The 14,447-nt window shown below is 49.1% G+C and overlaps 1 protein-coding gene and 1 pseudogene across 1 annotated transcript; one reads left to right on the top strand and one right to left on the bottom strand.

The window, feature by feature from the left end:
• The first annotated feature begins 1,351 nt into the window (after positions 1-1,351).
• On the top strand, positions 1,352-1,970 carry LOC130116065 (40S ribosomal protein S8-like; annotated as a pseudogene).
• Positions 1,971-6,077: 4,107 nt separating this feature from the next.
• spred3 (sprouty related EVH1 domain containing 3) lies at positions 6,078-10,246 on the bottom strand. Its single transcript, XM_056284082.1, has 6 exons — positions 10,236-10,246; positions 8,115-8,280; positions 7,765-7,933; positions 7,531-7,592; positions 7,247-7,405; positions 6,078-7,082 (listed from the first exon to the last, which is right to left on the bottom strand). The coding sequence occupies exons 1-6, from the start codon at positions 10,244-10,246 to the stop codon at positions 6,078-6,080; spliced, it is 1,572 nt and encodes a 523-aa protein (XP_056140057.1).
• Positions 10,247-14,447: the final 4,201 nt, after the last annotated feature.

Genomic DNA, 14,447 nt, shown 5'->3' with positions numbered 1-14,447 from the left:
AATTGTTTCCCTTCCCACAATGTTCACTTCCTCGTGTGTGATGTTCAGCTCTTCTTTGTGGCACTCCTTGAGACGCTCGTCGTACTCCAGAGTAGTCAACTTTTCATCGAAAAGGTCTCCGATAGATTTGACATTTCTTGATTTTGACAGACGCGACTCTGAATAAGACGAAATGGTTTAAAGACGGACGGGCTTTACCTGGCATTGATTCAGAGAGCTGTAAAACTCTTGGAGTTCAGCTTTACTTGGCTCTTTACTTTCTCTTGCCTTCTTAGAGCTCTTCTCTGTAGCTGCAGCTTCGTTGGTGCTCATGGTGTTTAATGACTACTCCCTATCTTCCTTCAGTTTTCTCACAGATTTAAAATGAATGGCATTTACGTCTGCATCCTCAAGTGCTTGACATATGAAGGCAAAAGCCATGTACCTTTCGCTTGAGTGCATGATAGTTTGCCATTAAGTCGTATCCACACTTCTACATAAAACAAGACTCTTGCTATGTGTGAGCAACATTCGCCCAATCCGGCCATACAACCGGTACCGTGGGCAGAAAGAAGTACACCATCTTCAGTTGTTTTGACCCAAAGCTGGACAAGTGGGTCACTCATCCGTTGAGAATGCCTAACTTTTGCAACCAAAACTGTCTTGTTTATAATACAACCAAGAACTACTAGTACTACTACTTTCGGCTGCTCCTGTTAGGGGTCGCCACAGCAGATCATCCGTTTCCATCTCTTCCTGTCTTCTACACCTTCTTCTGTCACACCACTCCTGCATGTCTTCCCTCACCACATCCATAAACCTCCTCTTTGGCCTTCCTCGTCTCATCTTCCCTGGCAGCTCCATAGTCAGCATCCTTCTCCCAATATACTCAGCATCTCTCCGCCACACATCTCTAAGCCATCTCAATCTTGCCTCTCTTGCTTCATCTCCAAACTGTCCAACCTGAGCTGTCCCGCTAATATACTCGTTTCTAATTTCGTCCTTCTTCGTCACTCCCAGTGAAAATTTTAGCATCTTCAACTCTGCCAGGAACGCTATTAATAAATCCAGAAACCATGTGATTGTAGGCTTGAAGGCTTCGGAATCCATTGAACATTGGCAGGAATGAGCAGGGGATCTATTCCGGTCTTTTTTACCTTCTCTTGGTAGTGACTTTTCACATCTCTCTCGAGTTTATCTGCATATGCCGATAGCATTAGTTTCGTGTTTACATCGTCACTCGCCATTTTCAATGACGTAGGTCCTCTAAACATGGCCGCGGCCTCGTATTGAAAACATGTGTGACGTCACGTAAACATACACTATATCTTTTGGAAGAACGGTGTTGCCCTCTTCTAGCCGGCGCCTGAGAATGGGTATCTCGAGGGACAATTGGCATAAACGCCGCAAGACCGGTGGTAAACATAAGCCCTGTCACAAGAAGAGGAAGTATGAGCTCGGACGCCCTCCTGCAAACAAAGATTGGACCACGCCGCATCCACACAGTGAGAGTCGGCGGTGGAAACAAGAAACATCGTGCTTGGAGGCTGGATGTTGGAAACTTCTCATGGGGATCCGAGTGTTGCACACGCAAGACTGGGATCACGGATGTTGTCTACAATGCCTCCAACAATGAGCTTGTCAGGACCAAGACCCTGGTGAAGAACTGTATTGTCGACAGCCTTCCTTTCAGGCAGTGGTATGAGGCTCACTATGCTACTCCTCGGGGACGCAAGAAGGGAGCTAGGCTGACTCCTGAAGAGAAAGAGGTCAAGAACAAGAAAAGGTCAAAGAAGACCCAGAAGAAATTTGATGAGTGCAAGAAGACCTGCAAGACCAGCACCCTCTTGGAGGAGCAGTTCCAGCATGGCAAACTGCTTGCCTGCGTTGCCTCCAGACCTGGCCAGTGTGACAGGGTAGGCGGCCAGGTCCTAGAGGGCAGGGAACTGGAGTTCTATCTGAGGAAAAGAAAGGCCAAGAAAGGCAAATAGATACACAGCTGTTTGATACGTCAATAAAATCCAAACGTCCCAACAAAATAAAATAAAAATGGAAGAATGGTGTTCATTCCTCCAGTAGAGTTCAGAGACTTGTAGAATCTATGACAAGGACCACTGAAGCTGTTCTGGAGGCTCGTGGTGGCCCAGCACCGTACTAAGACACCTACTGTTGGTTTTTCCTTGAATTTGTCACTCGTCTGCATGTGTAATTTCTGAAGCGCGGCAGCCACTCTAGAAAACGTGAGTGATCACATAAAGGTGAGACATCCATTATTATTATCCGAACCGCTCATCCTGCTCGCAGGGTCGCGGGAATGCTGGAGCCTATCCCAGCAGGCACGAAGGTGAAACACAGTAGTGCAGTGATTCTAAGGCGGTAGTAAACTAACTCGAACCCTACGATAACAAAACCCTACGTTCGTTTAGAGTCATTAACATTTAAAATGATTGCATTTTTGCTTTTACTCCAGTTTTTCTCAGGTTTAGCCATTTTAGCATTCATCCGCTACAGCGTAGAATAATCATGGAGCTCTGCCAAGATTAGTGTGATTTTTCCTGCCTACAAAACAGTGACATTTAGACAAATACTAGTCCTCTGCATTTTGATAACGTTTAAGAAGAAAATGTCCCCTAGCAACATTTTTTTCAGCAATATATTTTCAGCCAGCTGGGTGGACGTGCGGCGTTTGCCGTGTTTCCCACATGGTGCTCTGGGCCGTCTTAAACAGAGAATGAGGGAGGGCGAGAACAAGCCTTGGTAAAATATAGAGTGAGGGTTTAATAATGATACAAACCCACGATATGTAACACCTCAAAGCAGCACATTGGCACAAAGTCAGAAGTAAGACAGCACGGAGGGTAAAAACCTGTCTCCAAAAAAAAAAAACATAAATAAAGAATCAGAATAAATATCTCAGTAAATAAATAAACAGGTAAATATCTCGTTAATTACTTCTCGAAACTAATAAATACGTACATTTGAAAAATATGCACACCGGCAGAAACCAATAACCCCCGAAACAAAAAGCAAAGAGTAAAAAATAAGAAAAAGTAACGTAAAGAGTACTTAATACAGAGATACTCAGAAATCGTAACTTGTTGATTACTCAAATCAAAAGGCACATTTATTAAGATGTAAGAATGGGGCCTTCGGTGGGGATCTCGTGACTCTGTACCTGTACTCGAGCGCCGCGTCTGGCTCGCGAGAAGCCAGCCGGCTGCACGGGGGGGGGGGGGGGCCGACTCGCTCCGGGGGTCTGCGCCATCGAGCGAAACGCGTGTTTGGCGTGCGCGGATCTGTATCAGCAGGGTGTGTGAGGTCGGTGGGGGGGGGGCGGTCCCTCGGTCTCCTGCCATTATGACAGGCTCGTCTTTCGACTGGACCAATGTATTTGGCCTGTGGGGGGGGGGGGGGTACGCCTGATGGTGACTGAAACCGAACCTTTTACCGAGTGGGCACAGGTGTGAGGATGACGTGTCATTGAGAACAACACCAAACATGTTTCTGAGTGTCGTGCGTCTTTGATCGACGGGCCAGATCTAAAGCAGGAACGTGAGGAGCCTGGCGATGCCCCCTTCTCCCCCCTCCCCCCAAAAAAACAAGGCTCACTCTGCCACGATCCAGTGTCTGCAACGTTGGAAAACTACGCTGATTCAAACCGGAAGTAGTTTAGATTCCCTTTGCCTATTCTTCCTTTTCAGGGTAAAGGGGGGGGGGTCGCCCGCGCGACTTAAGGCCGGCATTATAAACCCCCCACCCCCCCACCCCCATCCCGACCTCTCCCTCACGTCACGTCGGGCAGACTCCGGATGGACAACTCCCGCGAGGTTTACGTCACTCGCTACTTCCGCCCCCCCCCCTCGGAGGTTACTCGGGGGGGGAGCGGCAACGTTTGGGCTGGGGGTTTGAGGATGGATGGAAGTTAAAAGTAGCAGCTTTCGTACTTCATACAAGATTTCATACTTAAAGCAACGTTCGGCCGACCGGACACGTCTACCGCCGTGGTGCCCGGACCCCAAAACACACACACCAAATATCCCCTGGCTCGAGTCGACGCGCCTCTCCCGTTTCACCGAGGGGGTCAACAGGCGACGGGGACGCCAAGTTTAGTGCAACACCTGCCAACTCTGCCGCCGCGGCGTAGCGTTATGCGAGCGTCGTGCTCCGTTTCTTCTTCGCGTCAGACAACAACAGCGCACTTCCGTATTCCGCTTAACAGCGTTGACGATCTCTCCTCTCTCGTCTGACGTTTTAAACCTCCTATTCGAGGGACATTTGGTACAAAAATAGTCTTTCATCACATTGTTCATTGCACTAGATTTTTTTGGTGGGGTGTCATTTGAAGGCCCGGACGGGGGTCTGTGAATCGGGTCAACTTGGGGCGCCATCTTGTCTGTCTTCGGGGGTCGGGTCTGTTTTGTCATGGGGTGCTATGGGGGGGGGGGGGGTCCAACTCTTCGTCCAGCGTCCTCGATTGTAAGCACCTTGACTGACTGACTGACTGACCGAGCAAGTACAGCTGTGAAATGCGGCGTCGCCTACGTAGAATAAGACGGGACGGTGGAAAAACAAAAAATACGTGTCAAGTGTGCGTCCTCTGTGTCTGAAACACGTGTTCTTGGATTTGTTTTTTTTTTCTTCAATATAAAATAGAAAGAGAACCGTGCTTTGTCTCGCGCAGGACTGCGATAAATCAAGTTATGACTTTTAAGTCATGGCGGCTTCCTGCAAGGGAAGCGTCCCGTTGGACTCGCTGACCTTCTCCTTCAGCAGCCGCAGCGCCACCTTAACACTGTTCTCCCACTCCCGCCCCGACAAACCGCCCGTGGCCTCGCATCCTCTTTAATACCTCGATGACGGCGTTCACCCACGCTCGGCATCTCCACAACTTTCCATCTCTCTTCTGTCTGTCTGTCTGTCTGTCTGTCTCTGTCTCTGAAAATCATCTGAGGTAAAATTAGAGGTAAAGGGTGACTTGTCTGTCCATCTGATCCATGAACAGGCCGTTGCAAGACCAACTTCTCCAGGATTTCATGTTTGTGTGTGTGTGTGTGTGTGTGTCAGTGGCGCCCCCAGAAATGTTTCATGGGGGGGGGGGGGCAAATGGGGCCACCGAAAATCTTGGGGTGGCACACCAAAACCAAAAGCCATGACTGAATTTGGGGAATTCTATGCTGCTGTTGTAGTATACTGTATAGGCTAGTGGAAAACTGTCAATATGAGAGTTAAGAAAAATATACATTGTTGATTTAAATGAACAGCACCTAATGTAAGATATCAGATAGAAGCATATTGTGCATAATCAGAAGCATATTCTGCATATGCGACTCGTGGCTGGGGGGGCCAGCGGGGGGGGGCAGGGATAGTATCAGGGTGGCCGTAGCCACCCCTGGCCACCCCTTGGGGGCGCCACTGGTGTGTGTGTGTGCGCACGCGCACTATTGGGGGTTGTGTCAATGTTTTACGTTTGATAAAAAATACCAATTAAAATTATAACAATCATATTTATATATATATATATATATATATAAACATCTTTTGTTTTTTGAGTTTTTCCTCCCTAAATAAATAAATAAATATTAAATAAAAAAAATGACATTTGAAACAGTGTACACATCATTGTTGCCTCCGCCACTCTACTCCTTTTCAGGAAAAGTCTCGAACGACGACTTTCATTCGACCGATAGCCAACCTCAAGTAAATCCACGGTCAAGGCTCCAGGTGAATCCCACAGAACCTGGTCTGAGAGCGGCGCACCTCCGGCAGGCGTGAAGGCCCCAGGTGGAAAGAGAAAGAGCGGAATGCAGTGGAAGGCTTCGGGGGGGGGGCTGTCAGCAGGGAGGGGGGAGGAGCAGGGGGGCTGGGGGTGGGTCAGAGATCCGGGGTCTTTCTTGAGAGGAGTGTTACCCCCCCCACCACCAGCACCACGATGACCATCACCACCGCCAACACACCACCCAACTGTATAGCGTACCCTCGTGAGTCTTCACCAAATGCTCCCCCCTCTCACCGCCCAAACCCACTGGTTTGATGAGTCGCCCCCCCTCTCACTCCGTCCCACTCCCCCCCCCCACATGCCCCACCCCCGCAGCCTGGCCTCATCGGACCGCCTTGTGCTTCCCCCCACAGCAGCCGCACCTCTCCCCACACCGCAGGCAGGCGCGCAAAGGAAGGTAGCAGCACATGCAGGGCACGAAGAGCGACAGGGCCAGGAGGGCCAGCCAGCGGGCGCAGCACAGCGGGTGCGGGTGACCCCCCATGGAGTCCTCACACGAGCAGGGCTCCCAGAACTCCCCCTCAGAGTCCGACATGCAGTGGTACAGCAGGCTCTCTGCGCACCACACGCAGGTCCACTGGCGCAGGCAGTGCAGGGCCGGATCCGGAGCGTCTCTGCAGCGGCCCCGCCCATTCTCCGATGCGCTGAAGACGGAGCGGCAGTACACACAGCGCGACGAACACGATGATGAGCCCTGGGGACACGGGCTGTCGTCGTCCGGGGAGATGGTGCCTGGGTCACCGCCGCCCCCGCTGCCCCCGCTGGCCCCTCGCTTACGAGTCCGTGACCTGGGCGTGGCCAGGGAGGCGTGGATGCAGCAGGGTGAGGGCGAACCCTTACCCGTGTTCTCGGGTGAGCCTGGCGACACGCCCGTCATGGCGTTGGGCATGGACATGCATGTGGGCGAGGACGACGACAGGCGCTGGGAACCTTTACTATCCAGGCTCACCGTCACCTCGCAGCCGGCTGTCCCGACGCCGGCCAGCTCCTTCTCAAAGCGGACCACACAAAGCTCCGATTTGTCTTGCAGGCTCGCGCCACCTCCGACCACCACGCCGCCCGTCAGACCCCCGACCATAGTCCTGGTGACCCCTGCACGCCGGTAGTCCTCGTAACCCCGAGAGCCCCACAGGTCTTTGCACGGGTCTAGGCTGCGCAGGTCTCCCTCCTCCAGCAAGGAAATGGTGGGTGAGAGGGGCGACAGGGGGGACGAGGCAGGGGGGCCCGCGGGAGGAGTAGGTGGAGCCGGGGGAGGCGGCGGGGGTGCCGGAGGATTTAACACAGCCGTAACTTGTGAGAGTTGGTGCTGTCCCGGCCTGGCGTGAATCTGTGGGAAAATGTCGAGATAGGGGGACGGGATGACTTGGGTTCTGCCATAATGCCCCCCCCCCACATGTACCACACGCTTAGCGCAGCTACAGTGTGTCACTTTATGTCCGTGTCTTTGCAATGGCAAGGCTTGACAATAAGGAGGTGGAGGTGCCGCATTACCTGGGCAGGTGTCTGGGTGGTGACAGGGTGGCCAGCCCCGAAACCGAATTCCTCGGACCGCACGAAGCAGGCGGAGGACGACTCGCTCGTCACGATGGTGACGGGCTTGGGAAGCATCTCTTTCCTGCTGTTGGACGACGACTCGCTTCCTGTATGGGACTGACACAAGCATGGCGTCATCGCACAAGTCTCGCGCCACGCCGGCCCGAGGAGGGGGGGCGCGCCCGGCTCCCTTCAAGGAAATCACAACGGTCAAGTCGGGGAAAGATAAAAAAAATACTCACAGCCTGGCCGTCATCCTCAGTGTCTCCATCTTCTGGTGTGGAGGAAGAGGGCGAGTCGGAGCCTTGAGGACCAGGGAAGGGAGAGAGAGAGAGAGAGAGAGAGTTCAGGGGTCACGGGGTAGATTCTGAAAGATTTACAGAGCCATCCCGGTCAAATCCAAACTGAACCGAACCGAATTCGGTTTTGTTTGTTTTTCCATACAGATTCAGCAATATCAGTCGTTGGGCCTCTACCTCTGTCGAGCTTGTCTATGATGCTCTGCAGCCCCTTCTCGAACGATATGGCGTCGGCCGGGCTCTGGAAGGTCAGGCCGAACTTGCGATCCTCCACACGCCAGTGGTGGAAGATGGGGTTCACCTTGTTGTACACCAGTCCCGTCTGCACCGCACACTCCAACACCGGCTGGACACACACACACACAGATGGATGAGAGAGAGAGAGAGACAGAGTGAGTTTCCCCAACAGCGAAACGACCCTCTTAATAAGGTGCACCCCAACCCCGCCCCCCAGTGGAAGAGCTGATGCCAGGTCGGTGCTGAGGGGAGCAGCACGGCCCCCCGGAGACACACACGCACACACTCACTGCTCGGTCTCGCAGCCGCTCTCCGCGAATGACGTACTCTCTCCGCCCCCTGCCTTCGTGACTCCGCCCTTTACATATGACCACGTGACTGAGGCCGCCACCTCCGAGGGGGACCCAACCGCCGCTGGAGTCGTCACGTGTCATCACCACCGCACGGACACGCACGCTGTCAGGGAAACCAGAAGAGTCAGCAGAGCAGGGGCCCCGCGGGGCCCGATCACACAATGCAACGACAAAAACACTGCAGCGCGCACACGCACACGCACACGCAGAAGTCAACGCACATACTGACCCACACAGACAGACAGACAGACAGGCAGGCAGGCGCACGCGGGCACTGCCGTGCACGTGCACGCTCACAGGACGAAAGACCGCTGTCCGTAACGCAAGTAAACAGAAGATGTCGGCGTGCTGGCGGCGCACGATGCCGATCTCTGCTGGGCGGAGAGGAGGTGAAACCCAGCGGGGAGCAGACGGAACAGCTGGGAGCAGACGGAACAGCTGGGAGCAGACGGAACAGAGCGGGTCGGCGCATGCTCGCTGATGCTGCAGCGGCGGCGGCGTTCATGCGTGAGGGACACGTGCGTGTGCAAATACACAAGCACGTTTGCAAACCCGCGGTCACGTGGTCCGAGTAAACCTAATCTTAAGCGGCATAATGTGGAGGAAATGTACAAAACACTTGGTTTTACGTCACAAATCCTTTCCCCGTGAACAGATATGTGTATAAAATATATGATATTTTTCAAAGGGTGTCATTGAAACGTAACGTTAAGCGCCACGTCTTTGCAAAACGCGCCGAGGATGAAGGAAGCGCCGTGCACGCGGCAGAGAGGGCTCGCCACCGGAGAGGAGGAGGAGGAGGAGAGGATGAACGAATGGGAGGTGGAAGGAAAGAACGAGCGTCTTCCCGGACAGATGTATCAATGAACGCGCCCATTCGCCGTGCGAGGCCCGGCGTTGGAGCGGCGGAGGACGCAGCAGCTCCCCTCTCTCTCCTCCCCTCTCTCTCCTCTCTGCCGCGGCAGAGAGGAGAGAGAGAAGAGAGGAGAGAGAGGAGAGGGAGGGGAGAGGGAGAGAGAGGAGAGGGAGGGAGAGAAAGGAAGAAAGAGAGAAAGCGCACAACATACACGCTGCATTTTAATTGTTGGCGATTATTTTAGATACGCTTCTTTCTCAATTCCGCCCCTGCGCGCGCACACCATAGCTGCACGCGCTCATTAACGCAGCCTGAGCCCTTATATATATTTTTTTACATTTATTTTATTTTATTTTTTTATGAATGGAACGGACACAAGCCGCGCGGCGTTTCTGAGGGACGGCCGCTATGTAATGTTTCGTGAGAATAAGAAAACACAATCGCGTGTGAAAGGGAAAACGAGTGGGAGCGGGGGAGGGGGCGAGGAGAAACGGGAAGGAGGAGAGGAGGGGGTGAGGATGAGGGAGAGAGAGAGAAAAATCACATTTCATTCATAAAGTTCGGCTTTAAAAATCATAATGAAAGCCGAGACACGTTGATAAAAATGGCAGCGCTTCTTCCTCCCCCCCTCCCCCCCTCCCCCCGTTATTCCGCCGTGTTCCTCAATGACGCGATGTTGACCGAAAAACTCGCCATATTCCCCCCCCCTCCCCCGTACATTTTACACATTGACTGGTTTATTCAATGGCTGAGGACTCCACTTCGTGACCATGTTTCACCGTCTCAGATCACGCCTTTAGTGTGCCACCTGTGTGTGTGTGTGTGTTTTGGGGGGGGGGGTTCGGGTTTGGTTGTCTGTTCGATATCATTTGGGGGATCGCTCGCTCCGGCCGCTGTTACAGCACGCGCGTCCCGTTGCACGCTGCGTGGCTTTAAACGTGTTTCTCACACGTCGGCGTGGACGCATCGCGAACGCGGTGGTAATGCCGCTGGTTCGAGGCTCTACGTTAACGCCGTTTATCCCCGGCGGCCGTGTGGACCGTGGTCCGGCTCGGACGATAACGGCGCGTGACGCCGAGCGCGTGCAACGGCGATGATTCAGGGGGTGGGGGGTGGGGGTGGGGGTGGGGGCGCGCTAAGCCGCCGCCGAGGTAGGATGGCTGTGAATGCGGAGTGTTAGAAATGAAAATGTAAGGACTTACTCGCCCTCCATGGCTCGCTGTTGCCCCGCCGCTCGCAGCCCCCCCCTCCCCCTCCGCTCCGCTCTCCTCTCCTTGTTATCCTCCTTTAGGAACACGCTGCCGCGCGCTCGCACGCGCTCACGCTCATGTCTCGCTGGGTGCGACCCGCCGCTCTCATTTCCTAAACCCTTTTCCGCTCTCCACCTCGGCGTCGTTTCGCTGTTATCGGGACAGGCTCGAGGTTGCAGCAGCCATTTTCCGCTGGCAGCGGCGGCAGCGGCAGCATCCTCCCTCCCTTCTCCCTCCCTCCCTCTCTCCAAATCACTCCCTCCCTTATAATTCCCCTTCTCCCTCTACCTGCCGCCTGCCCCTCCAGCTCCCGTTATAGCAGCAGCAGCAGCAGCAGCAGCAGCCTGCACATCCGCACTCGGCACTGACAGCGGCACGCCGTACACACACTGTGGCGCGTGTGTGCGCGTGTGCGCGTGTATGTGTACGCGCGTGTGTGTATTTAAATACATATATATATATATATATACACACACACACATATATATATTCTTGTCTAATCTTAATATTCCGCTCATTTGTTGAGCACTTGTATCAACACCATATATATATATATAGTGTGTGTATATGTATGTATATATATATATATACATACATATACACACACACTATATATATATATATATACACATACATATACACACACACTATATATATATATATATATACACTACCGTTCAAAAGTTTGGGATCGCCCAAACAATTTCGTGTTTTCCATGAAAAGTCACACTTATTCACCACCATATGTTGTGAAATGAATAGAAAATAGAGTCAAGACATTGACAAGGTTAGAAATAATGATTTGTATTTGAAATAAGATTTTTTTTACATCAAACTTTGCTTTCGTCAAAGAATCCTCCATTTGCAGCAATTACAGCATTGCAGACCTTTGGCATTCTAGCTGTTAATTTGTTGAGGTAATCTGGAGAAATTGCACCCCACGCTTCCAGAAGCAGCTCCCACAAGTTGGATTGGTTGGATGGGCACTTCTTTGAGCAGATTTAGTTTCTGGAGCATCACATTTGTGGGGTCAATTAAACGCTCAAAATGGCCAGAAAAAGAGAACTTTCATCTGAAACTCGACAGTCTATTCTTGTTCTTAGAAATGAAGGCTATTCCATGCGAGAAATTGCTAAGAAATTGAAGATTTCCTACACCGGTGTGTACTACTCCCTTCAGAGGACAGCACAAACAGGCTCTAACAGGTATTATTTAATGAAGATGCCAGTTGGGGACCTGTGAGGCGTCTGTTTCTCAAACTAGAGACTCTAATGTACTTATCTTCTTGCTCAGTTGTGCAACGCGGCCTCCCACTTCTTTTTCTACTCTGGTTAGAGCCTGTTTGTGCTGTCCTCTGAAGGGAGTAGTACACACCGCTGTAGGAAATCTTCAATTTCTTAGCAATTTCTCGCATGGAATAGCCTTCATTTCTAAGAACAAGAATAGACTGTCGAGTTTCAGATGAAAGTTCTCTTTTTCTGGCCATTTTAAGCGTTTAATTGACCCCACAAATGTGATGCTCCAGAAACTCAATCTGCTAAAAGAAGTGCCCATCCAACCAATCCAACTTGTGGGAGCTGCTTCTGGAAGCGTGGGGTGCAATTTCTCCAGATTACCTCAACAAATTAACAGCTAGAATGCCAAAGGTCTGCAATGCTGTAATTGCTGCAAATGGAGGATTCTTTGACGAAAGCAAAGTTTGATGTAAAAAAAATCTTATTTCAAATACAAATCATTATTTCTAACCTTGTCAATGTCTTGACTCTATTTTCTATTCATTTCACAACATATGGTGGTGAATAAGTGTGACTTTTCATGGAAAACACAAAATTGTTTGGGTGATCCCAAACTTTTGAACGGTAGTGTATATATATATATATAGTGTGTGTATATATGTATGTGTATATATATATATATATATATAGTGTGTGTGTATGTATGTATATATATATATATATATATACATACTATATATATATATATACACACACTACATACATATATATATATACATACATATACACACACTATATATATATATATACACACACACATACACACACACTATATATATATACACATACATACATACACACACACTATATATATATACACTATATATGTATATATATATACACATACATATACACACTATATATATATACATACATACATACACACATATATATATAATATTCTTGTCTAATCTTAACATTCTGCTCATTTGTTGAGCACTTGTATCAACACCATATATATATATATACATACACACACTATATATATATATACATACACACACACACACACTACATATATATATATATATATATATATATATATATATATATGAGAGAGAGAGAGCCTCGTCTCGTTAGTGTGCTCATCATGTAATGACTTCAAATTAAACAAGTACACTTGCGGCAATATGCGTCCATTTATCCTGATGTACTGTGTGTGTGTGTGTGTGGGTGTGTGTCCTTTCAGATATCACGCGTATTCAGTATCAACTACGATCCGCCAGTGAAACCCCGTGTGTTGTGTAGGGGTCCAAGACCCCTGGCCTTGGCTGAGCATGCTGAGGCGCGCGGAGCCCAGGTTTCAGCACCACGGACAGCAGCGCTGCGCCGCCTGCTGCTACACGGCGGGAGCTGCAGCTGGACGGTATGGACAGTAACCCACACCCTCACATGGGCTGCATACGGTATATCAAACCAACCCCCCCCCCCCTCAGACATGTCACCGCTCATGTGGTGTGAAGTTTTACTTAATACGACGGGACGACGTACGAATGTCATCCCCATACAGTACTACCGAAGGACGATAAACCACAGAATTAAATATAGCCTAAACCTATGTATATATGTAGGCTATCTATCTATCCATCCATACGTCCGTCCATCTATCCAGCCATCTATCTATAGTTCTCATTTATGAAAACGAACAAGAATAATCGTCACCCTATTTTCCGCAAATTCTTTGTAAATTGCTGCCTGCCTGTGAGTGTTGAAGTAATGGAGTCAGGCCTACACCAAGGAGGAGGATGAGGAGGAGGTGGTGTTGTTGTTGGTGCTGGTGTTGTTGTTGTGAGGAGGACCTGTATTTACTTATCAGTGTTGTCAACCGTTTCTTGACAAATTCTGTTGATGGTCAGAGTGACGGAGGAGTGTTTAGAAGATGGCGACATGGGCTCGTCGATGCTTAACACGGCTGTTTCCAGTAGCAAAGCGTGAAGACGTTTTAAATGTGATACTTCAATGGGAAGTTTTAAACGTGATACTTCAATAGGAAGTTGTAAATGTGATACTTCAATGGAAAGTTTTAAATGTGATACTTCAATAGGAAATTTTAAATGTGATACTTCAAATGGGAAGTTTTAACTGTGATACTGCAATGGGAAGTTTTAAACGTCATACTTCAATGGGAAGTTTTAAACGTGATACTTCAATGGGAAGTTTTAAACGTGATACTTCAATAGGAAGTTTTAAATGTGATACTTCAATGGGAAGTTTTAAACGTGATGCCTCAATGTGACGTTTTAAACGTGATACTTCAATGGGAAGTTTTAAACGTGATACTTCAATAGGAAGTTTTAAACACGATACTTCAATAGGAAGTTGTAAATGTGATACTTCAATGGAAAGTTTTAAATGTGATACTTCAATAGGAAATTTTAAATGTGATACTTCAAATGGGAAGTTTTAACTGTGATACTGCAATGGGAAGTTTTAAACGTCATACTTCAATGGGAAGTTTTAAACGTGATACTTCAATGGGAAGTTTTAAACGTGATACTTCAATAGGAAGTTTTAAATGTGATACTTCAATGGGAAGTTTTAAACGTGATGCCTCAATGTGACGTTTTAAACGTGATACTTCAATGGGAAGTTTTAAACGTGATACTTCAATGGGAAGTTTTAAACACGATACTTCAATAGGAAGTTTTAAATGTGATACTTCAATAGGAAGTTTAAATGTGATACTTCAATGGGAAGTTTTAAATGTGATACCTCAATGTGACGTTTTAAACGTGATACTTCAATAGGAAGTTTTAAATGTGACACTCTAATGGGAAGTTTTAAACGTGATACTTCAATAGGAAGTTTTAAATGTGATACCTCAATGTGACGTTTTAAATGTGATACTTCAATGGGAAGTTTTAAATGT

Source organism: Lampris incognitus, chromosome 7 (genome assembly GCF_029633865.1).
Source record: "Lampris incognitus isolate fLamInc1 chromosome 7, fLamInc1.hap2, whole genome shotgun sequence".
NCBI lineage: Eukaryota > Metazoa > Chordata > Actinopteri > Lampriformes > Lampridae > Lampris > Lampris incognitus.
The sequence above is the reverse complement of the archived record's forward strand: the minus strand, read 5'-3'. Positions and strand labels throughout refer to the sequence as shown.

What these genes read in the sequence shown, in the direction of transcription:
- spred3 (XM_056284082.1), bottom strand. An exon ending in AGCGGCTGCGAGACCGAGCA is followed by an intron (nt 7,934 to 8,114) that starts GTGAGTGTGTGC and finishes GTGTGTGTCCAG; the next exon opens with CCGGTGTTGGAGTGTGCGGT. An exon ending in CCACCCAGACACCTGCCCAG is followed by an intron (nt 7,083 to 7,246) that starts GTAATGCGGCAC and finishes ATTTTCCCACAG; the next exon opens with ATTCACGCCAGGCCGGGACA.